Here is a 22,783-nt window from a genome sequence, read left to right as displayed (position 1 = left end):
GTGGTACCCGGTGGGGTCTTCTACTGTTGTAGCCCATCCGCCTCAAGGTTGGGCGTGTTGTGGCTTCACAAATGCTTTGCTGCATACCTCGGTTGTAACGAGTGGTTATTTCAGTCAAAGTTGCTCTTCTATCAGCTTGAATCAGTCGGCCCATTCTCCTCTGACCTCTAGCACCAACAAGGCATTTTCGCCCACAGGACTGCCGCATACTGGATGTTTTTCCCTTTTCACACCATTCTTTGTAAACCCTAGAAATGGTTGTGTGTGAAAATCCCAGTAACTAAGCAGATTGTGAAATACTCAGACCGGCCTGTCTGGCACCAACAACCATGCCACGCTCAAAATTGCTTAAATCACCTTTCTTTCCCATTTTGACATTCAGTTTGGAGTTCAGGAGATTGTCTTGACCAGGACCACAACCCTAAATGCATTGAAGCAACTGCCATGTGATTGGTTGATTAGATAATTGCATTAATGAGAAATTGAACAGGTGTTCCTAATAATCCTTTAGGTGAGTGTACTTCAGTATAAAGCATTTTTTCAAAAACTACAAATATATACTAATTGATAGTCTACTTAAAACAGTCTTTAAAATATGATCAGTTGATTAGGACAGCACAGAATGACTACATTTAAAATTCAAGCCAAATACATGTGTATCACCTCACATTAAAAAAAGGAATGAAAATACTCAATGTCATTTGTCACACTGTTATGGCGGAGTACATTTATGGTTTCCACTTCATCAGTCCTCATAGTTAACAGTAAGACAAGCAGATTTTAGAATAAAGACTATATATTGGAAACATCATTAAAATAAACTCTAATATGAATTTGGCAGTTAAAGGAGGAGACATTTTATTGGAAAACGGGGGGTGTCTGACTAATATAAAATAAGCATTCACAAATTTTGCAAGAAGAGACATTTTATTGGAAAACGGGGGGTGTCTGACTAATATAAAATAAGCATTCACAAATTTTGCAAGAAAGAATCAAGTCAGAAATACGGACATAAATGTCAAAATTGAAACAAGTTAGGAACAAGCAAAACCATTAACAGAAAATATAGCCAAAAATGAGGGGGGAAAAAGAAAAAAACAAAAAGACACTGTAATGCTGATGTAGGGAAAGACTTGGCACAAAGGTTGGGACCATGCACTGATAGCGCGTTGCTGCACCCACCACATGACGAAAAGTCTTGGTTAAAAGCATTTTTAAATAAGAACATTTGGGTGAATGGCATTGACTAAGAGGCAAATGATTACAAAAATTATGGCCAGAAACAGATCACATGTAAGCGAGTATGCATATAGATGTGTGAGCTTTGCAATGGACTGGCACCCTATGCAGGGCCGTTTTCGGCCTTCTGCCTCCAACAACCCTGACATTGACTAAATGGGTCAGAGACAGTGACATTTTGATTTTTGCAGCTGACAGGTGCCAAATTCTGTGGTAAATACATAATAGTTTTGGCAAAACATGAGTTGCTTCACTCATACCCAATTTTGCCACCACTGATAAGATTCTAATACAGCAACAATGCACTTCATTATCTGCAACACCCCTGCCAGCATTTGTTAAAAAGATGAACCTTCTGTAGCATTCTTGATTAAAATTGACTGTTCTCTGTGACTTCAACACTTTAATTTTAAAATCAGCTGCCTAATATAAATACAGAATGTTAGCAATTTAAAATCAAGTGCAGAACAAACATTTCACACAGTGTGAGCTGTAAATACTATCAAATATATTATAACATAATTCAGCAAATTACTGTAACATCAAAAAAAGCAATGGTTTTAACTTGAAGGTTCAATCAGATATTGTAGTATTACTTTGGAGTCTTAAACCTGGCAATAAACCATTACAATTCTGTTGATACTAGTGCATGATTGGTTTATATTGCTAGATGAACTGCTATTTCAAGATTAAAACAAATTTAAGGAAACTGGAGTACTTAAGTATAAACTTATGTGGAAGACGTAATGCCTGTAATGTACAGTAATCCCTACTCGATCGCGGGGTTGCGTTCCAGAACCCCCGCAATAGGTGAAAATCCGCGAAGTAGAAACCATATGTTTGTATGGTTATTTTTATATATTTTAAGCCCTTAGAAACTCTCCCACACGGTTTATAAATATTCTCCGCACAGTTATACAGTAAACCCTTGTTTATCGCAGGTAATCCGCTCCAGACAGATAAATAAAAAGAATAAGTACAATTTTTTATTTATAAATCTAATATTTTCGCAGTTACAGCATTGAAAAAATGTTTACGACCTTCTAAATACGTTTTTTAACATTATTAGCGCCCTCTAGACATGAAATAACACGCTTTAGTCAAAAGTTTAAACTGTGCTCCATGAGAAGACAGAGATGACAGTTCTTTCTCACAGTTAAAAGAATGCAAATATATCTTCATCTTCAAAGGAGAACGCGTAGCAGAGAATGTCAGAGAGAGAGAGAAAAGTAAACAATCAAAAAATTAATAGGGCTGTTGGGCTTTTAAGCATGCAAAGCTCCGTGATAAAGCGGTGCAATGAAGGGTTCAATGTGAAGGAAGTCTTTCAGCATTTTTTACAGGAGCGCCCGTATCTTCTAAGCAAACAGCCTCTGTGCAAACAGCCCGTGTGCTCACACCCCCTCGTCAGGAGCAGAGAATGACAGAGAGAGTGAGAGAGACAGAGAAAGCAAACAATCAAAAATCAATATGTGCTGCTAGAGCTTTTAAGTGTGCGAAGCATATCATATATCATTGAGGAGTTTTATTTAATACGTAATACGCACTCTGATTGGGTAGCTTCTCAGCCATCTGCCAATAGCGTCCCTTGTATGAAATCAACTGGGCTAACAAACTGAGGAAGCATGTACCTTAAATTAAAAAGACCCATTGTCCGCAGAAATCCGCGAAAAAAAACACACTTATGTGCAAGTGTGCATGAAAATAAAGAAAGCTATTAAGCACAGGACAGCTAGCATAGCAGGGCAACCTACAAACATTTTTTGACCAAAGCTTGATTTTTGGCTGTCAAATCACATGACAAAAACAGCAAACACTACAGGGATATAATGTGCAATAGTGAGAGACATAGAACAAAATTCAGGCCATACATAAAGAAAGCTTCAGAAAGTTGATTTAAAACTTTCAAAGACATGAGATAGCAAGCTGTAAATATTTCAGTCAAATGTGTATACCAGAGCACCATACAGGATTGTCATGATAGAGTTATGAATGATACTCAAGTAAGGCTGCATTCTTTTCTCCAATTACTGACGAACACAAGCTAATATTGTTGGCAGGCAGTGTGTCGTAGCGATTGAGGCTTTGGACCTAGGACTTCAAACTCTGAGGATGTGGGTTTAAATCTTGCTACTGACGCCATGCAACTATTAACATATCACTTCACCTGCCTGTGCTCCAACTGGAAACACAAAAGAAAAGTAACCAGTTGTACCACAAATGCTGCAAGACACGTTAGCTAAATACATCAGCCAAATAAATTAGGTTACTGGAGAGGCTTTTGAAGATGCTATATATAATTACACACGAGTAAAACATTTGTGCCGTAGACTCATTTCTGCTTTTCCTAGTGACCTGGCTTTTGTCGTCAGTTATCGCAAAACAATTTTACAAGAAAATGTATCATCTTTATCTGAAATGGTTACTCACTAGAAATATGAAATCTGAGTAGACATTACCATTATTAGATACAATTTTCACTTGTTTACGTCACTCAAGTATTTATCTTCATGTCTTTCATTTAGTTTAGTTTTAAATAAATTTGTACACCTTTCTGAAAATGTTTTATCTTTAGTCATTATGAGTTATTGAATGTGCACTAACGGGCAAAATGGCAAATTTATTAATGAAAACTCACATTTACAACACAATAAAGTATGCAGAAAGCCCTGACTGCTCTAGTACTCCATTAACAGACAAACATTGTACATTTTTAAAGTTTAACCTATAACAATAACACACTAGTGGTGTCTGTTTCAGTTTCTGAATGAGTATTGAAAAATTTGCTGCGTCTAACACTTTTGAAATGCATTACCTATGTACTTGTAAGCAGGCAGTTTGTTTTGAAAGAATCTAGATATGATCTCACCTCCCATCACAATCCTTGTCACTGTAAAATGTTGAAAAGGGAATCATTCAGATCATTATGAGCAAAAACATCCTGAATATCAAAGTCCTTTGAAATATATTGCATTTTAACTTATGGTCAGACACTCTGAATGCTTTGAAAGGTAATATGTAATCTCTACCGGACATCCTTTTCACCTGCACGGTTTTCAATAACAAAAACATATAAAGCTCACAGGACTGGTTAATAAGCAAATACTGAACAGAAATATATCCAAAATAGCCTATCATGGACAAAGCTCCATTTAAAGGTTACATTCCTTTATACTAATAACCTTGAAATTTTAGGATAAGTAAAATTTTGCATCAATTAATAGAAGCTAAGAAAAACATCTTACTATAAAAGTTAGTTATGCGGACTAGAATTGAAAAGACTAATGACAACATATTATGAACATCTATACTAAAACAGTATTTCACGTCTAGCAGTTTGTAGAGTGAAAAGCTTTATAAGATTAAATAACATTTTACCAGATGACGTAGGATGTAAACATGCTGTAACATACAATGGCTAAATACTGCAGGCAACTCTTTAGCAATAGGGGAATTTAGAAGTGTTGTGTGCTAAATTTTAGCCACAATGATTAGTAATTGTAATAGCAGTAGAGTTGAAACATGTTAGTAGGGTGAAATGACACCTTTTATTGGCTGACTAAATAGATTACAAATGCAAGCTTTCGAGGCAGCTAAAGCCCCTTTATCAGGCAAGGTGTAACAAAGAAACTGAAAAATACTCTAGCTTATACTGGGGCAGCAAAGTGATTTTCTTTCATCTTACCAACCTTTTTGTTCAAGTATTAGCAAAATGAATACACCCGAGATGAATTAACTCTGAAAGAAGAGAACAATAATAAACTATTGTATTGTAATAAAATGTAGAGATAAAATAACCATCACTAGAGAAAGTCCTGTAAGGTTTTTTTTTTTTGAAGTGCATTGTCTGTAAGATAGGCCACTGATGTAGTCAGCTGGTCAATCAGTCTGTTAGGGGTGATTTATACTTCACGCTAATGCGTACGCTCCCGCATCATGGCTGCCACGCAGGTCCTCAGAAATTAAACGCAACGTGTGCGCGAGTTGCAGTACCAGCAAAAAAGTCGGGGGTGGGGTGCAGCATGCCAAAATTTGGAATGCGCTTCAGAGTCTGTTTACTATCTACACATTACAGAAAGCTTTGCGGATCCTACAAGATCGGTGTGCTTGCTTCGATATTTGATGAATGGTTTGATGTGGTGAAGCAAAATGCCGACATACAGATGTATTCATGGAGCTTTTATATTCTAGAGTCGCATATTCCCGATCGTAATGACACAATACATTTTAAAAGTCTCATACCATCTTCTGTGCCATCTTTTTTTTTGCAACTTCACAACAGCAACATAAAGAACAGCTTTGTATTTGAGCCACTGAGAAAAAAAATTTAAGGACTTGGTGAAAACGGGATTAAAGTGGAAATTTCCACTTCCACGGCTTAAACCTCATAGTTTACTTTATCATTAAAGCAGACCATCATTAACGTCATCCCATTTTTTAACTGCTATGGCAAGTAGCAATAGATCACCACACAGAACACAAATGTAAAATATTCCAACTCTTTGCACATTTAGAATCTTTCGATTTATACTTGATATCACTTTCATGATGAAATGCATTAAAGTGTGTATGTTACATTTTACAGATAAATCATTAATTTCCTTTAAATAATGAATAGTGTTAATAATTAACGGGAGTAGCCGAAAGAAGAAGTTAATGATTACACACATGGGGGTGACACGGTGGTGGTGCGGTAGCACTGCTGTCTCACAGGAAGCCATGCCGCTAATATTCCCTGCTTGGATTCCACACTGTGCTCCAGTTTCCTTCCAAAAATGTACAGATTTGGTGCCACTAAAATGAGGCTAGTGTGTGTGCTTGTATTCACCTTGCGATGAGCAGAGGCCTCGTCCAGGGATTGTTTCTCACTTGTGCCCAATGCTTACTGGAATGGGCACATCCCTAAGATTGATGATTTAATCAATAAACATCATTTTTAGAGATACTGCGGTAAGGTGTCATCGGAATGTAATGGGTGTTCTAGGCAATTCACAACACAGCGAAGCCGAACTTGTTCTCACCATGATCTCGCACTGCCACCTGGTGGATTCCTCCAGATTTACGTAAAGTACGCGCACAAGTATAAACACAACAACGTTTGCGTAGCAAGAGTGTCCGCTGCAGCATGTGTCGCGTGAAGTATAACCCCGGCCTTAGTCTACATATCTGGTCATACAACTCTTGTCAACCCTGGGTGACCGTAACTCACCCAAAGCATATACGGAACTCCATCTACAGCCAGGCAATACGTTACAATCGTATTTGCTCTGACCCAGTGGATCAGGACACACAACTGCAGAAACTCAGGACAGACTTCAATAAACAAGGATACACTCCCAAATCAACAGACCTACAAAGCAAAAGAACTATGGTTATACCCAGAGAAAACCTTTTTGGAATACAAAGGTGCAGAAACCAAGAATCGGGTCCCACTAGTTGTAACATATAATCCACATCTGTAAACACTTCGTAAAATTATGAAAGCTTCAACCCATGGTACAGAAAGACAAACTGAAGGATATATTCCCAGAATCTCCCCTCCTTGCATACAGGCAATCACCAAACCTCAAACAACTGATTGTCTGAAACTCTGTGTGTGGCTCAGCAGCAAGTGGCATATCTCCCTGCCTACAGAACAGGTGTAGCACCTATGCACATAACTACACGACAGATCAGGTAGTTATACCACATTGCCAGAAGGAGAATAAAATAAAGGGTCCATTCACATGCAAATCTGCTAATATGGTCTACCTAAGCATGTGCATAAGGTGGCCCAACACTGGACTGTATATAGGGGAAATTGGTCAGACACTGCGCCAGCGAATGAACTCACATAGATTTCATATTAAATCAGAACAGTATTGATCTTCCGGTGGCAGCACACTTTACAGTAATGGCCACAGCATAAAGGATCTGAGGGTCACTGTGCTTATGGGTGATTTCAAGACCCAACAGGAGTGGAGAGAATGGGAATACAAATGTATGCTTAAATTCAACACTCTACAAAATGGTCTGAATAGAGACAAGAGTGGTATGACCAGATACAGTGGAACCTCGGGTCATAACCAAAATTCGTTCCAAAACTCTGGTCGTAACCCGATTTGGTCGTGACCCAAAGTAATTTCCCCCGTAGGATTGTATGTAAATACAATTAACCCGTTCCAAACCATACAAACTGTATGTAAATATATTTTCTTTAAAGATTTTTAAGCACAATAGTTAATACCATAGAATGCACAGTGTAATAGTAAACTAAATGTAAAAACATTGAATAACACTGAGATAAACACCCAAGCACGCTCTCTCTCCCCCCCCACCGGATTTATCCTCCTGCTTCCTGCCTTCTCCTGCAACCTCCCGTTCTTTCTTCTTTTCTTTTTCCCTTTAGCCGACTTGCGCTTCTGTTTATGAAGAGGCGTGGTAGTCGTGACAATCCACAGCTCCTGGAACAATTACGGATGCGGACCGCTTCTTATCTGTGCACTTAGCGGAGAAACGCCCACATCACGAACTCCTCAGGAACCGCTTCGCCCACACACCACCACACCCCCTCACTAAGCCGCGAGTGCGGTGATTATTAAAACTGGTCTTTTTGATGGGAGCAGTGGACTCGTTATAAAGCTGGGTTGAGAGGAGGTTACAGCTTTGAGGGAGAGTCCCTCTGCATAATGCACAGAGAACAATGTACAGTACAGTGAGAGACTGAACACGTGCAGAAATCGGCACATACGAACCGGAAGGGAAACGAAACAGAGCACTAAAAGTTCACAGCGAATGCACAGGGAGAGATTGAACACGTGCGGAAATTGGCGCATACAAACCGGAAGGTAAACTGGTTGGCTTGTTTGTCAACCGAGTGTGTGGTCATGAACAGATGCAAAAGTTTAGCAAACTTTTTCGTCGTAACCCAATTTGTACATGTTCAGAGACGTTCGTGAACCGAGGTTCCACTTTATGTGGACTAACAGACTGATTGACCAGCTGACTACATCAGTGGCCTATCTTATAGACAATGCACTTCAAAAAAACCTTACAGGACTTTCTTTAGTGATGGTTCTCTCATCTCTACATTTTATTAGTTAATTGTTCTCTTCTTTTAGGGTTAATTAATCTCAGGTGCATTCATTTTGCTAATATTTGAACAAAAAGGTTGTTAAGATGAAAGAAAAAAAATCACTTTGCTGCCCCAATATAAGCTGGAGTATTTGTCAGTTTCTTTATTACACCTTGCCTGATGAAGGGGCCTTAGCTGCCTCAAAAGCTTGCATTTGTAATTATTTAATTTAGCCAATAAAAGGTGTCAAGGTGTCATTTCACCCTACTTCCTCCTGTAGTAATGTTAAAACATACTGTCTTGCCTTTAGGGGATAACTCTTTGTGTAATTATTTGTTATGATATCTATTAACTAATGTCACAGCAAATTTAACAGCTTATAGAAAGAAAGCTTCTCTACTTCATATTTTCAAAAAACAAACAATGGCTGTTTGGGCAAAATAGTACCAATTAGGCAATTGATAATTTTTTTCCACTGTTCATTTACAACTGAAATTTCCTAGACTAAGAGATGGCTCTTCCATTTGTAAAATCTTCCCAAAAATAAGACTTTAAGGCAAGCACAAAAAAAGAAAAATCGGCTTAGTTTTAGTTTAATTTCTACCTATTTTTACGTTTTACAATAACTTTAGTTAGAATGATCTTATGTACTTTATGTATACTGCATTTTGAAGTCCATTAACCATCGAGTTAAATAAAAGAACTGTTTTGCAGACAAGTCCATTTAAGATGGGGAGAAACTTGAATTCTGGAGTGTGTTAATTTCACTTTTGTCACTGCTGTGCAATGTGAAATTAATGACCTCATCTAAAACTCACTTTAAATCTCTGCACCAAATATTAATCACCACATTCCAGATCCTCTCAATCTAATACATATTACAGTGCATGCAAAAAAAGGTTACACTGCTTTAAAATAAAACGTTCATAGTTAAGTATTCATCAATAACGCTAAAGAAAACTTGTTGTCCAAAAGTGTCCAAAAGTGAAAAAGTACCTACACACACCCAATAACTTGTGATTATTTTTTATTATTCACATCAGACTGTGACTAAGACAAAAAACAAAACAAAAAAAAAAAAAAACTTACAACTTTATAAGGCTCGGCAAAGAGAGGAGAATTAGCTGGAAAGGCCTCTCCGCCCTGTTGGATTTCTTGATTTCGCCTTTCCCTTTCTTTCATACGTAGAGCATTCCGGTCTTCACGGTTCATGTTGCTAGCAACAAAGACAAAAATCACCAGATGTGAAAAGCAGGATATCATTATAGTTTAGAAAAAAAAAAAATACAAAAATTACATCTACCACGTCTCTCTGAATTATTAACATATGCCAACAGTCCAGTTTTGAAAATAAGTCTAAGGAGGATTGAAATTTTACAGTTCTGTCAAATTTCACCATATGTCAAAATCAGGTTATTCACATGCAAACATCAAGTCAATAGGAATTTGACAGAGTTGCTGGACATACAGTATAATAAAGCAGGTGTAACATTTCTTAGTTCCATAACTTCTTTTGGAGCTGGAACTAAATCCAATTTCATTTGGCAGCTACAAAACTTCCTACCTGCCAATTGATCTAGTTAGAACCAGGCAAGTTGTATATAACTGTAAACAATGTATGAATGGATTTAAAAAAAAAAAAAAAAAAAAAAAGGGTGGTGTATATCATCCATCAAGATGTTCCACTTCAGTATGTTGCATAAATATTATCAGCATGCATTCTATGAAAGACGTTAATAAAATTAAAACAAACCAAATGCTACATATTTACCAAAGATTGCCTTCTGTATCATTTTTAACATGTATAGCAGCAGGCCCGAGTTACTTAAATGGTTTGATTTAACTTTTATACATCAAGTCTTACTAGAACTGCAATTGGTACAGAGAATGCACAATTTATGTTGCTAAAATCAAAACTGTATAGCTTGTGTGTTCATGGCCAGAGCAATTTTATTTGATCAAAAAAATGATTTATTCATTCACATGAACAAACAATATAGACAAATGTTCTGTAATGGGCTAACTTTAAACAAATACAGAAGAGAATATAGCTATTGAAATGACTATGATGTTTAAACATCATACACAAAAACAAAACAAAAAAAAAAACCAACACACCACTACACACACAATTTGGGCATAAAACAATTGTAGGTTATCTAGGGCACTATGATTTCCGCAATGCGGAAAACATGGACAGAATCACTGAATTAACACTTAAAACGGATTTTAGATTTAAAAACTAGAATGTGCAAAATTTAGAGACAGAAGGGGTGACCATTACAAAACTTCCCAACAAAACAATTGAATAATCTGTAGTTCTACCATTCAGATATTTTGCAAGACAGTTTGTGTCCATGTGAGTCAGACATACTGCTCGAAAAAAATAACGAAGATGCGTCCTTTCTTTATTACAGTAAGTATTGTAAACAAAGAGGCACACTGTCAGAAAATGAGCAGTCTTCGTTAAACTCATTTACCCTGTGTCATTGAACAACATAAGGACACCATTCTTCGAAAGATTCATGGCAAGAAAATATATGTTATAGTTGATGAAACCATTGATACCCAAGACCACATAGTTCTCATCATAGTGATGGGCGAGTAAACATTTGGCTTTACGGTAATTCTTTTCTTTCAGTTAAAAAATAAATAAATAAATAAATCAGAATCAAAGAAAAAATAAAAACGGTGAAAACGGAAAATTAAAAACAAAATCTAATTTGTGGAAAAAAAAAAAAAAAAACCTGATTCCATAGGGCCCTAGTTATATGTTTAATGTATTCAAAAGTTAGGAATTGTTGAGACTTATACACATACACATAGACAGAGTAGCAGGAGAACGGACATCCTCGCACAGATCAGAGAAACTTCATTACCAGGACGGCAACAGATTAGTTAGCAGGACAAGGAAATAAATTTGTACCCTGCTGGTATGATTTGAGAGATGGACGAAAAAAAAGCCAAGGATCAGAGTGGTTCTCGTATGATAACCCAAATCGGGACACCCAGAGGGATACATGAGACTTAGAGTCAGGGTCCTTGACAATCTAAAGATGGCGCTGTTGGGGGGAGGACCTCCCTACCTTTACTGTAGCCTAGAAGCGCTTCTGGGAGGACACAGCATAACGCATTCCTGGGTCCAACTTAAGAGTCTGCTGCCTAACTTCATTCGAGTCAGAGTTACAAAGCAGCGGGCAACACTCAACGAAGGTAGAGAGGAGGAAGAATTGTCATTATTGTGTATGGTTATTGTGGCTGATTACTGGAGAGATTTGTGAAATGGTGCTTGGAAGAATATAAATAATTTTATGTTATTCATACCATGTGTGCTGTATTTCTCTGTCTTGGGTTTGGGGCTCAATGTCATCATTGTCAAAGTTTGACAGAGATGTGTCCCCTAATAAAGTTATACATCAGTATGTGAGATTTAAAGACTAGAATCCCTGAAGCCTATGAAAAAAACTCTTAATCCCAAGCCACCTTAAATTCCTTCGCACCTCTCCATCAGCATCTTTTGTTTTGCAAATGTGTTGATCAGTACAAGCAGCCTGCTATCCCATCCCCCAACCCCACCCCGACGGAGCTGAAACCAGTCACAATTTTCAGAGCGCAAGGGTAAATATATTGTTATTTGGAATACATACATTTCATGTGTGTTCCGTGGGCACATACACCGTCAGCATGACACTGCCAGATAAACAACAGCATGGACAGTTGCTCGCGTACTGAAATGACTTTAGCTGCAGGGTGAAGTCCCATTTTACTAATGGTCCCAAGTAGAGTTGTGTTGCAGTGTAGCAGTCTATCAGCCAGTGAAAGCGCTGTAAAGAAGCTGTATGTTACGGTTCTGCCTTTGTCCAGAAACTGTTCCATGTGCGCTATGACCACAGACTTGGAAAGTCTTTTCCCTGGATTGTAAATCAAAACACAGTTCTCAACAAAATTTTGACAGATGTCTGAAATCTCAGCAAACCTATCATTTTTCATACGTTCTGCATGGGTGTCTTTGTTGTCAAAGCGCAAATGCCAAAGATAGTCTGACGGCGGTCAAGGGGCATCATATCTTTGATTGCCAGTACAACAAATAGTTCTGAGCAGACATGAACCACTGTAGTCATTGCTGCTCTTGTGAAAAGAATGGAGATAAATGCCATCAACTCAGAGAGATGCAAGTTCATTGTAACGCGTGAACATCACTGACAGGATAAAGCTGAATAATAAATAAAAAAAATTAAAAAAAAAAAACACCAACACTAAAAAAATAAAAAAGCATTAACTTTTAAAAGTAGCCACAATTTACATTGGGTGTTACAGACTCAAATCAAATGCATGTTTTTATTATATTACAGTAATAATAGTAGCAGCTCACTACTCAAAACACGGACTGCCCGGACTCAAACCCAGACCCTTTTGGTTATAAGACAGCAGCTCTTACCTCCAAGAATACAGATCAACTTTCTGTCAATTAACATTTAAAGCATGGGTTTTTAACTCATTGACAGCAACATGTAAATTGATTTTTTTTCTTTAGTTATATTCCTGAATAAACGTGCACGTGTTTATTTGATATTTGTAATAAAGTCTTCACACATTATACACTTCATGTCATTATTAGTATACCATGGAAAAAGTTTGTTTTAGGTATGTGTTCAGCATTTCTTACCTCGCATTTCCTGTCATCCTACATTTACACAGATCGTGATAGACACGGAACACACATGAAATGTATGTATTCCAAATAATATATTTACACTTGAGCTCGGAGAATTTTGCGACTGACTTCAGCTCAGTCTTGGGGAATGGGATAGCAGGCTGCTTGTGCTGATAAACACATCTGCAAAAAAGACGTTGATGGAGAGGTGCGAAGGAATTTTACGTTTTTTCGTCGGCTTCAGGGATTCTGGTGTAAATGGAGTACAACCTACTTAAGCTTTTTGATATGTAGGTACAGAATCTTTACTCACATGTCCTGGAAATGGCTCTGTTCTAGACCCTAGCTACACATTTTTATTTAAGAGGTTTTAATAATTTTCATACAATACTTGTGCATTCATGTACCATCCTTTCATCTTCCCAAACTGTTTATCCATGACAGGGTCACCAAGCACCAGAAGCTTCTCTCAGAAAGCACAGGGTGCAAGGCAGGACCACCACCTGGAAAGGGCAACATTTCATCACAGGACAAACACAAACATAACCATACATACAGACAAGCGCCAAATTAGCAACACCAATTCACCTCACTGCACATCATTAGACTTAGGCAGGAAAACGGAGCACACAGAGAAAACCCACATGATCATGGGAAGAAATTAATGTACCACTAATATTATCAAAATAATAGTTAAAACATAGAAACTGTTTATGCTGGTCCAAACCCACAATTTAAGAACAAAAATAAGACAATGTGCACTCTAATTTAAAGACGACAGCATAATTGTGTTAACTGTTGCTGAGATGTACTGTACATAATCTGACTACACTCTTCCTCCCTCAGATGGCTTTCCCAATGCCATATAGAGATTGTCTCAATGAATCTCTTGGATGAATTCTCAATATTACCCATACAAAAAGTAGTAGAAAATGTATTTAGTAAACATAAAAAATAAGTTTTAAACAAGTCTAAAGCAGTAGGTAAATTTCCGCCAGAGCAAGAATTAACAGTTGCATTTATCTAAACAACTAAAGTTATTGTAATATATCACAAAAGCAAACTGCTGTTAATGAAGGCTTTTACCCTCAAGAAGAGTCATGAATCAAGGAAAATAGCAGTGAGCAAAAGAGGACGTGTCATATAGCTTAACTTGTTTACAACAAAACATACAGTACAAAGCATAACTACGAGCAAAATTGGCATCTCTGCAGGTTTTCAATGAAAACAGGTACAAAATCTAAACCATCAAAGACCACACTACCTAACAGGACAGAAAGAATCAAGTATACACAAATCCTTTTTAATAAAACCCCTGTGTGCGTCCAAGTGTCCGTGTGTCTCTTCTGGTGAAGTGCGCATGCGCGGGCCGTGCCGCACATTGTACCGTGCCCCTCCCATGCACTCGGCACGTGGACACACACACACTGGAAGCTGGGCGCGAAGTGAACGGCCTAGCCGCCGCCACCGCGCACGATGAGCAAATAAAGCACACACACTGGAAGCTGGGCACACAGTGAACGGCCGAGCATGATAAGATATAAAGGACACCATTGCTGGGGAGAGTGCCGATTAGGTAGTCGCAGCAGCGCACATAAAATCCATTGTTAGGGAGATGCCACACAAAATAATCAGTTGCACGCCCCCACAGATTAAAATACTTGCTGGGGAACTGCACAGTACTTGCTGGGGAGACGCCACAGGCACGATTATAAGCAGCACGCCACACATTACATCAGTTGCTGGGGACACTCTGCTGATTGCCCACTGTTGTGACAGAAAATTAAAGTCATATTACGGACATCAAAGCCAGTATTACTGTCAGAGAAAATTACATGCATTTTATGAAAATACAAACTAGTATTATTGCGAGAGAAAATTAAAGACATATTAAAGGATGCATATTACAGCCACATACAAGCCAGTATTACTGTCGGAGAAAATATTGCGGACGTATCTACTAACAAAATGCCACCCAAAAAAGGGACACGTCAAGTAGGACAAAAGACACAGACAATCAAATCCTATATAAGTAACATCTTCTGGAAGAATGGTCAGCTCAACAAGTAAACATCAACAAAAGAAACGCTGAAAGAAAGAAAAATACGAGCAAATAGATCGATTAAAGAAAATGATGTCAGAAAAACGCTAAGAGAGAAAGACTCAGAAGAGCAAACCTTAGAAAAGATTATTCAGATATTGTGTCTTACAGATTGTTTTACACTAAGGCAATATTAATTATACTTACTGTATTGTCATGTACGTTTCTATTTTATTTTTATTATTATTTTACTTTAGGTTTCTTGAAAAAATTAAGACAAGAAACAGAATGAGGTCAAGGTCCTTGCCATTTAATATACAGTAGACTGTTCCTACTAATGTTTATGCACTACTGTTCTAGCGCCCGTTATTGTAACGGGCTTAATGTCTAGTAATACATAAATATACTCTTACAAGATAGCTTTTGGTTGACTGGAAGTATTTGTCATAGACAGTATAAATCATTATACTGACACTGACAAATCACTGAATCAACATTTTTTTTCCTCTCTTTTAAATAGGATTTAAACCAGGACACTGCTTAGGCCTCTCAAGGACATTCACTTTACTATCCTTAAGCAACTGCATTGTCTATCTGCAGTGCATTTAGACTGAACTGTCTTGCTGGAAAGTGAACCACTGGCCCATCTTCAGCTGTCTAACAGAGGGCTATAGGTTTTCCTCAAGAATGTGGTTGTAATGTGCCACATCCATTTCCCCCATCAATCCTGAACTGCTGCCCCATTCAAGAGGAATACAATCACAGAAGAATGTTGCCACCACAATCCTTCACAGTAGGTATGGTGTGGCTTCACCAAACATAGATCGAAATTGTTTGACTAAACTCCGTGCTAAGTCTCATCTGACCATAAAAATCTTTTGCAGCATTGCGTTACGATATTCCAAATGTTTACTTGCAAAGCACAAATGAGACTTAGTGTGGTACTTTATCAGAGCAGGGTTCTTTCTTGCCATGCTGCCACACAGACCAGCTCTATGTAAAGATTGGGATACTGTTGTCACATACAAGTGTTCTTGGCTGAGATTGGCAAGTCTGTGTAAGTCCTTTAAAGATACCAATTGTCCTCCTTGCTTGGTCATCCTGTTTGGAGAGACTGTCTGATCTAGGCAAGCTGTTGGTGGGGGTCATATAGTTTCCACTACTCAGTAAGGCACTGATTGGTACTTAAAAGGCACAGTTAAAGCCTTGGTAATCATTTTTGTATCTGTCTCCAAACTTGTGCCTTTCCACATCTTTATCATACAGCCTTTTTTGAAAGCAGCTTTCCAATAAGGATGTACGGGTATTCTTTGCGTTGCCATGAACTACTAGCAGTGAAATTCTCAAGGAAAGCACACACTTATTCTGGAGTACTTGTAATTAGAACCATTACATTCACGTCAGGAGGGGATCCAATTAACTTGGTGCAGTATCTGGAAGGCGATTGGCTGTACTGGAACAAGATTATAATGTTAACTCTGGGACGATCACTTATTCAAACCAGGTATTTCAGAGATTCAATTTTAGTTGTACAGAGTTTTTGAAAATGTTTTCATTATGATGTTGGGGGTTCGCAGACAAAAGCGCTGAATGCTAGTCACACTGGGAGCAACCTCACTGTCAAGATGGCTGGCTGTAGTTACAAAAACCTTTCTAGAATTTCCAATGTGCTATTTCATCGCGGGACCACATCAATCCCAAGTTTGTGTGTTTACAATACTATAAACGTTGCTTTACTTTAAGCATGTAGCTGGCTGTACTGCAATGGTGGAAAAAGTTTAACAGCTGAGCAAGCATGGACAATTGTTGGACTTTTTCCAACACTGAGTGTGTGAGCAAAGCAGCCGATGTGAAGTAGCTCCATAACCTATACCGCATAGATCACATTAACAACTTTGTCAGTCACAATGGCCGGTTCTTTGCGTTTTATGTTCCATTCATCCAATGCCGCTGGATTGCATCAGATCTAGACCATCACTTTATGTTTGAGAAGGAACTGTGAGGACATACTTTTGAGACAGACTGATGTGCCTGCTACATGTGAGCAACTGAAGATGTATCTTTCTATAATTCTACAGGTTACACAAGTCTTCCTGCGGTTTCTTTAATTTCAGCTAATTCAAGATTTTAAATGTCTAATTGGAGAATATATTTGGCTAACACTTTTCTTGACGGATGTCTATGTGGAGATTCATAATACAAGAGGTTACCGAGTAACATTTAAAAAGCAATATTTGATTATTTTAATATTATCTGCAAAATGATTTTATTGTATAATAAAATAGATGTCACTATACGGTATTAAAACAAGGAGGACCCCATAATATTTGTAGATTCTGATATAGCAATACATTTGGGTTAAATTATGGTGAATTTTGAATGAGTGCAGTGTTGAGATTTTATTTATTTATTTATTTTAAAAGCAATAATATTTTGTCCCACATTTTGCAAATACTAATGTTAACTGTCATTACTAATCAAGTACTGCTTCTTAAATGTCATTCCATGCTTATGCATATGCTATAAAGACACTATGCAGACACCCATCAAATAAAGTGCTATTGAAATTTATCAAATTATATTATTAAATTATATTATCTCCCAGAAAACTGTTGCAATTACAAATGTTTTAGTATACACGTTTATTTCCTTTATGTGCATTGGAACAACACAAAAATACAGAAAAAAAAGCCAAATCTGACATGTCACACAGAACTCCAAAAATGGGCCGTACAAAATGATTGCCACCTTTTCAAAATTGTGGGTAAATCGTTTTATTTCAAGCATATGATGCTCATTTGAACTCACCTGTGGCAAGAAACAGGCGCTGGCAATATAGCATTCACACCTGAAGCCAATTAAAATGGAGAAAAAGTTGACCCAACCTTTCTGTTGTGTGCTGGAGTGTGGCACACTAAGCATGGAGAACAGAAAGAACAGCAGAGAATTGTCTGAGGACTTGAGAAAAAAAATTGTGGAAAAATATCAACAAATCTCAAGGCTATAAGTCCATCTCCAGAGATGTCCATGTTCCTCTGTCCACTGTGCGCAACATAATCAAGAAGTTCACAGCACATGACACTGTAGCTAATCTCCCTGGACATGGACGGAAGAGAAAAATTCATAAAAGACTGCAACAGCCCCAATCTACTTCAAAACATATTCAAGCTGTTCAGCAGACTCAGAGTGCAACAGTGTCAGCTCGAACTATCCGTCGACATCTCAACGAAATCAAACGCTATGGCAGGAGAGCCAGGAGAACCCCACTGCTGACACAAACATAAAAAAGCCAGACTGGAGTTTGCCAAAATGTACTTGAGTAAGCCAAAATCCTTCTGGGCGTACTGCTTCTGGACAGATGAGACCAGGGTAGAGCTTTTTTGGTAAAGCTCATCATTCTACTGTTTACAGAAAACGGAATAAGGCCTACGAAGAACACAGTACCTACAGTCAAACATGGTGGAGGTTCTAAGATGTTTTGAGGATGTTTTGCTGCTTCTGGCACTGGATGCCTTGACTGTGCAAGGCATCATGAAATCTGAAGACTAACAAAAGATATTGGGGCGCAATGTAGGGCCCAGTGTCATAAAGCTGGGTCTGCGTCAGAGGTCATGGGTGTTCCAGCAGGACAATGACCCCAACCATACCTCTAAAAGCACCCAGAAATGGTTGAAGACAAAGCGCTGGAGAGTTCTGAAGTGGCCAGCAATGAGTCCAGATCTAAATCCAAACGAACACTTAGAGAGATCTCAAAATTGCTGTTGGGAGAAGGCGTCCTTCAAATCTGAGAGACCTTGAGCAGTTTGCAAAAGAAGAGTCATCAGAAATTCCAGTTTAGATGTGTAACAAGCTTGTTGATGGTTATAGGAAGCAGTTAATTTCAGTTATTTTTTCCAAAAGGGTGTGCAACTAAATATTAAGTTGAGGGTGTCAATTTTGCCTAGCCCGGTTTGAGTTTTGTGTGAAATGTTAGATTTGGCTTTTTTTCTCTGCTTTTTGTGTTGTTCCAATGCACATACAGGAAATAAACATGTATATACCAATATAATATACAATATATACAATATACAGCACCTGGCTGTCATCTCGCATCACTGCAGAGATGGCAAGGGACGAGCGGGCGGGTGGGCAAATACTGCTAAAGCTAATAGCGGGTGTCGAGGCGGAGCAGAGTTCACAAGCAAAGAGTATGGGGAGGTGGGGTTTCGAGAGCGGGCTGTACATGGTAATAGCGGGGGTGTAGCAGCTTAATACAGTTGCAAGGAGTATGGAGAGGTGGGCGGGCGAGACGGGGCTGTACATGCTAATAGCGGGAGCAGAGCGGCAGTTCACAAGCAAAGAGGATGTGGAGGTGGGTGGGCAAGAGGAGGTCTGATAAAATAAAAAAAAAAAAAAAAGTCTAGTGAAACCAGCCTGTCAGATATCAGAAAAAAAGGCGTCAGGAAGTTTTCTCTGTTCTCAGCGTCAGCGCAGTCTGTACAGTGCAGCGAAGCATACAGCAGTTCTCTTCTTGTAAAGTATATAGCAAACCAATATATACACATACAGTTGTTTAAGCATTAGGTGTGTTCTGTGTGCAAAAATCCTTGTAGCACTCACTGTGGTTTCTGTTTAAAGTGATCCCATCTGCTGTTCTTGTATTTGCTCATATTTGGACCTGCATCCATATTGCAAAAAGTGTGCAGAAACCCTTGCAGCACACACTGTGTCCTGAGCAAAAGTTTTGTCACTGAATTGCTGAGGGTTTTGTACGGAATATTAGGGCCACGGTGAAGAAAAAAAAAAATACGGACAAAGCGAAGAAAAAAAAACTGTATATCGAGAAAAAAGTTGAGATGGTGACTTTATTCTCGACATTTCCACTTTAATCTTGACGCTTATGACGAGAATAAAGTCGACATGTTGCTACATAACTTATGATGGGGGTTTGAGAAAATCTAGTACATTAAACATTCTCATTGGATTAAGTTTAGTTTACGATGTTCTACTTTAATGACAAACTACAAGAATAAAGTGTACATGTTGAATTTAATCTCGAGATAAACGAGAATAAAGTGGAAATGTCAAGAATGCGTACCTGCCGTAGTGCAAGTGTGAATTGAATATCCAACAGGCTCTCCCTTTCCCACTCAAAAGTCTTATTCACAGGTATTTTAAATTTTTTTCAAACGTTTTACCAACATGAGTAAAAGAAGTATTCAGAAAACAACACTGCTCAGTTATTTCAGAAAAGAGACATCACAAACTAATGATGGTGTGGCGTCAGCTCCTCATGTGGCAATTTCAGACAAGGACATTGCAGAGACTGGTCCATCAGGGGAAGTCTCTTCAGCACACACTCTGCCAATTGATAAATCTAAGCACCGCTTATCTGGCATAAACAAACAATAGTTTAAAGATTCTGATTGGCTAATGGTCAAAGAAAATGTTATGTGGTGCTCAAACAAACACCCCCCAAGGAGGGGTTACTTTGGGTAAACATGCCATACACAAATTCGAAAAGAAAGCTTGGTGGACCATGATAAAAAGTAAAATACACATTGGGTCTTCTGCTGAACTTTTAGGAAAGCGTGTACTAGAGCAAACTGGAATTAGTCAAATTGAAAGACCTGTATCTGTGTTAAATAACTTAGAGGGATGTCTTAGCATTAGAAATAAAATCTAACATACTGAAAAATACACACACAGAAAAGTATTTCAGTATTCTGTGTGATGAAACCAGAGATCTCAGATGTAAAACAATTATTTAAATTAAAAATGTTTTCCAGGTCACTAAAGAGGTCAGAGTTAGTTTTGTATCAACCCGCAATATGATTGACGGCAAAGCGGAGACTATAACCAACACACTGAGTGAGACTATTGACACTCTAGGCTTGAAAACTAGTAATCTGGTTGGACTAGGGTCAGATTGAGCGGCTGTTATGATTGGGAAACAAAGTTGTGTCAAAACTGCTTAGAGATCAAACATTTGGACTCTTGGTCAACTGCCACTGTGTAATACCACCGAATGGCCCTTACAAGTGCCTAAGCAGCAGCTGCTGTACTTTAACAAAACTGAACACTTAAGACAGCTATTCTATTTCTTCCAAAATTCTTCAGTTAGGATGGCTGGTTTAATGGAAATTCAAAATATTCTGAACATTCCCCAGATTAACCTGAAAATGGCCAGTGACACTAGATGGCTGTCTGATGACTTTGCAGTACAGTCACTACAACAGTGTACAAGCGATCTCCTTGGAGGGCCCAGATCCTGGGAACTTTGATTATGGGAAAGCTTCAGACAACTGGGCCTCTAGGAAGAAAAGAAGAATAAATATTTAACTGAAGACACCTTCTGCATATGTAAGTTGGCTTTGAAGAATATTTTTAAATTTTTCGTCATTAGGGTTCCTATACTTTTTTTCCCATTGCTTTCATTTTTCATCCCGACAGCGACAATACTTGTGCCTCTTGGTTCATGTCATAACAATTGTTATTTAAAATTTGTTAGGATTGCAGTATCCTGAATTGGATACTTCTTAAATTTAATAAAAATATTCTTTCACAAGTGTCAAACCTATATTGAGCTTTGGAAAATTAATAATAATTAATAAAAATCGTGCACATTTAATTTTCCACACCACCAAATTTCCACGTCCCACCCCACCCAGCTACTTTTTCTTGCCACCCAAGCTGGAAAAACTTTCTGGGGAGACGATAGAGATAGATACAAAAAAAAAAAAAACACACTAAACTATGAAGTACACATCTTCTTTCAGCTGCACTTGTTATGGGTTGCCACAGCAGTTTTTCCATATCTTCTTCTGCATCTTGCTCTGTTACACCCATAACCTACATGTCCTCTTTCACCAGATCCATAAACCTCCTCTTAGGCCTTTCTCTTTTCATCTTCCCCGACAGCTCTATCCTTGGCATCCTTCACCTAATATTTTTGGCATCTCTCCTCTGCACATGTCTAAACCAACGCAATCTTGCCTCTCTGACTGTCTCCCAACCATCCAACTTGAACTTACCCTCTAACGTCCTTGTTCCTAATCCTATCCATCCTCGTCACACCCAATGCAAATCCTAGCATCTTTAACTCTGCCACCTCCAGCTCTGTCTCCTGCTTTCTGGTCAGTACCACCATTTCCAACCTATATAAAACATAGCTGGTCTCACTACCGTCCTGTAGACCTTCCCTTTCACTCTTGTTGAGGATACCCGTCTGTCACAAACTACTCATGACACACTTCTCCACCCATTCCACCCTGCCTGCACTCTTCCCCACTCCCCATTAACCTGTACTGTTGATCCCAAGTATTTAAAAACCACTGTCACCAACTCTACTACTTGCATCCTCACCATTCCACTGACCTGTCTCTCATTTACACACATGTATTCTGTCTTGTTCCTACTGACCTTCATTCTTCTCCAGAGTCTCCTCAACCTGCTCCCTACTCTTGCTACAGATCTGAATATCGTCAGCAATCATCATAGTCCACAGGGACTCCTGTCTAATCTCGTCTGTTAACCCGTCCGTCACCATTGCAAATTGCTCTGTTACACCCATAACCTACATGTCCTCTCTCACCAGAACCATAAACTTGCTATTTATAATCATTTCTGTAAGAATAGTGGAATATTCTCTTTTGAAAAAAAATCTTTTATCAAATTTTGACAATATATACATAGTGTAATTGCTATTTATAAAAACTCAAGACTCCACCAAAAGGTAAATTCATTAGCTAAAGGAAATGTACTTACCCTGAGAACAAAGTAAAAATTTCCTTAGTATCTCAATTAAGGGGTTGGT

At 38.3% G+C, this 22,783-nt stretch overlaps 1 protein-coding gene across 5 annotated transcripts in view; it reads right to left on the bottom strand.

The window, feature by feature from the left end:
- Positions 1-22,783, bottom strand: part of aff4 (AF4/FMR2 family, member 4) — a 109,389-nt gene that overhangs the window by 51,702 nt on the left and 34,904 nt on the right. For 3 of the 5 annotated variants that reach the window (XM_039775806.1, XM_039775808.1, XM_039775807.1), the window contains exon 2: positions 9,383-9,509. The exons of 1 other annotated variant lie outside the window; for it this stretch is intronic. In XM_039775806.1, coding sequence (XP_039631740.1) covers positions 9,383-9,505 — 123 coding nt within the window. In that variant the 5' untranslated portion in view covers positions 9,506-9,509. Of the gene's footprint in view, positions 1-4,054; positions 4,123-9,382; positions 9,510-22,783 lie in introns of those variants that run through there. One more of the 5 variants, XM_039775811.1, reaches the window with a different exon arrangement.

This window comes from Polypterus senegalus, chromosome 13 (assembly GCF_016835505.1).
Source record: "Polypterus senegalus isolate Bchr_013 chromosome 13, ASM1683550v1, whole genome shotgun sequence".
Classification (NCBI taxonomy): Eukaryota; Metazoa; Chordata; class Cladistia; order Polypteriformes; family Polypteridae; genus Polypterus; species Polypterus senegalus.
This window is presented reverse-complemented; position numbering and strand designations above follow the sequence as displayed.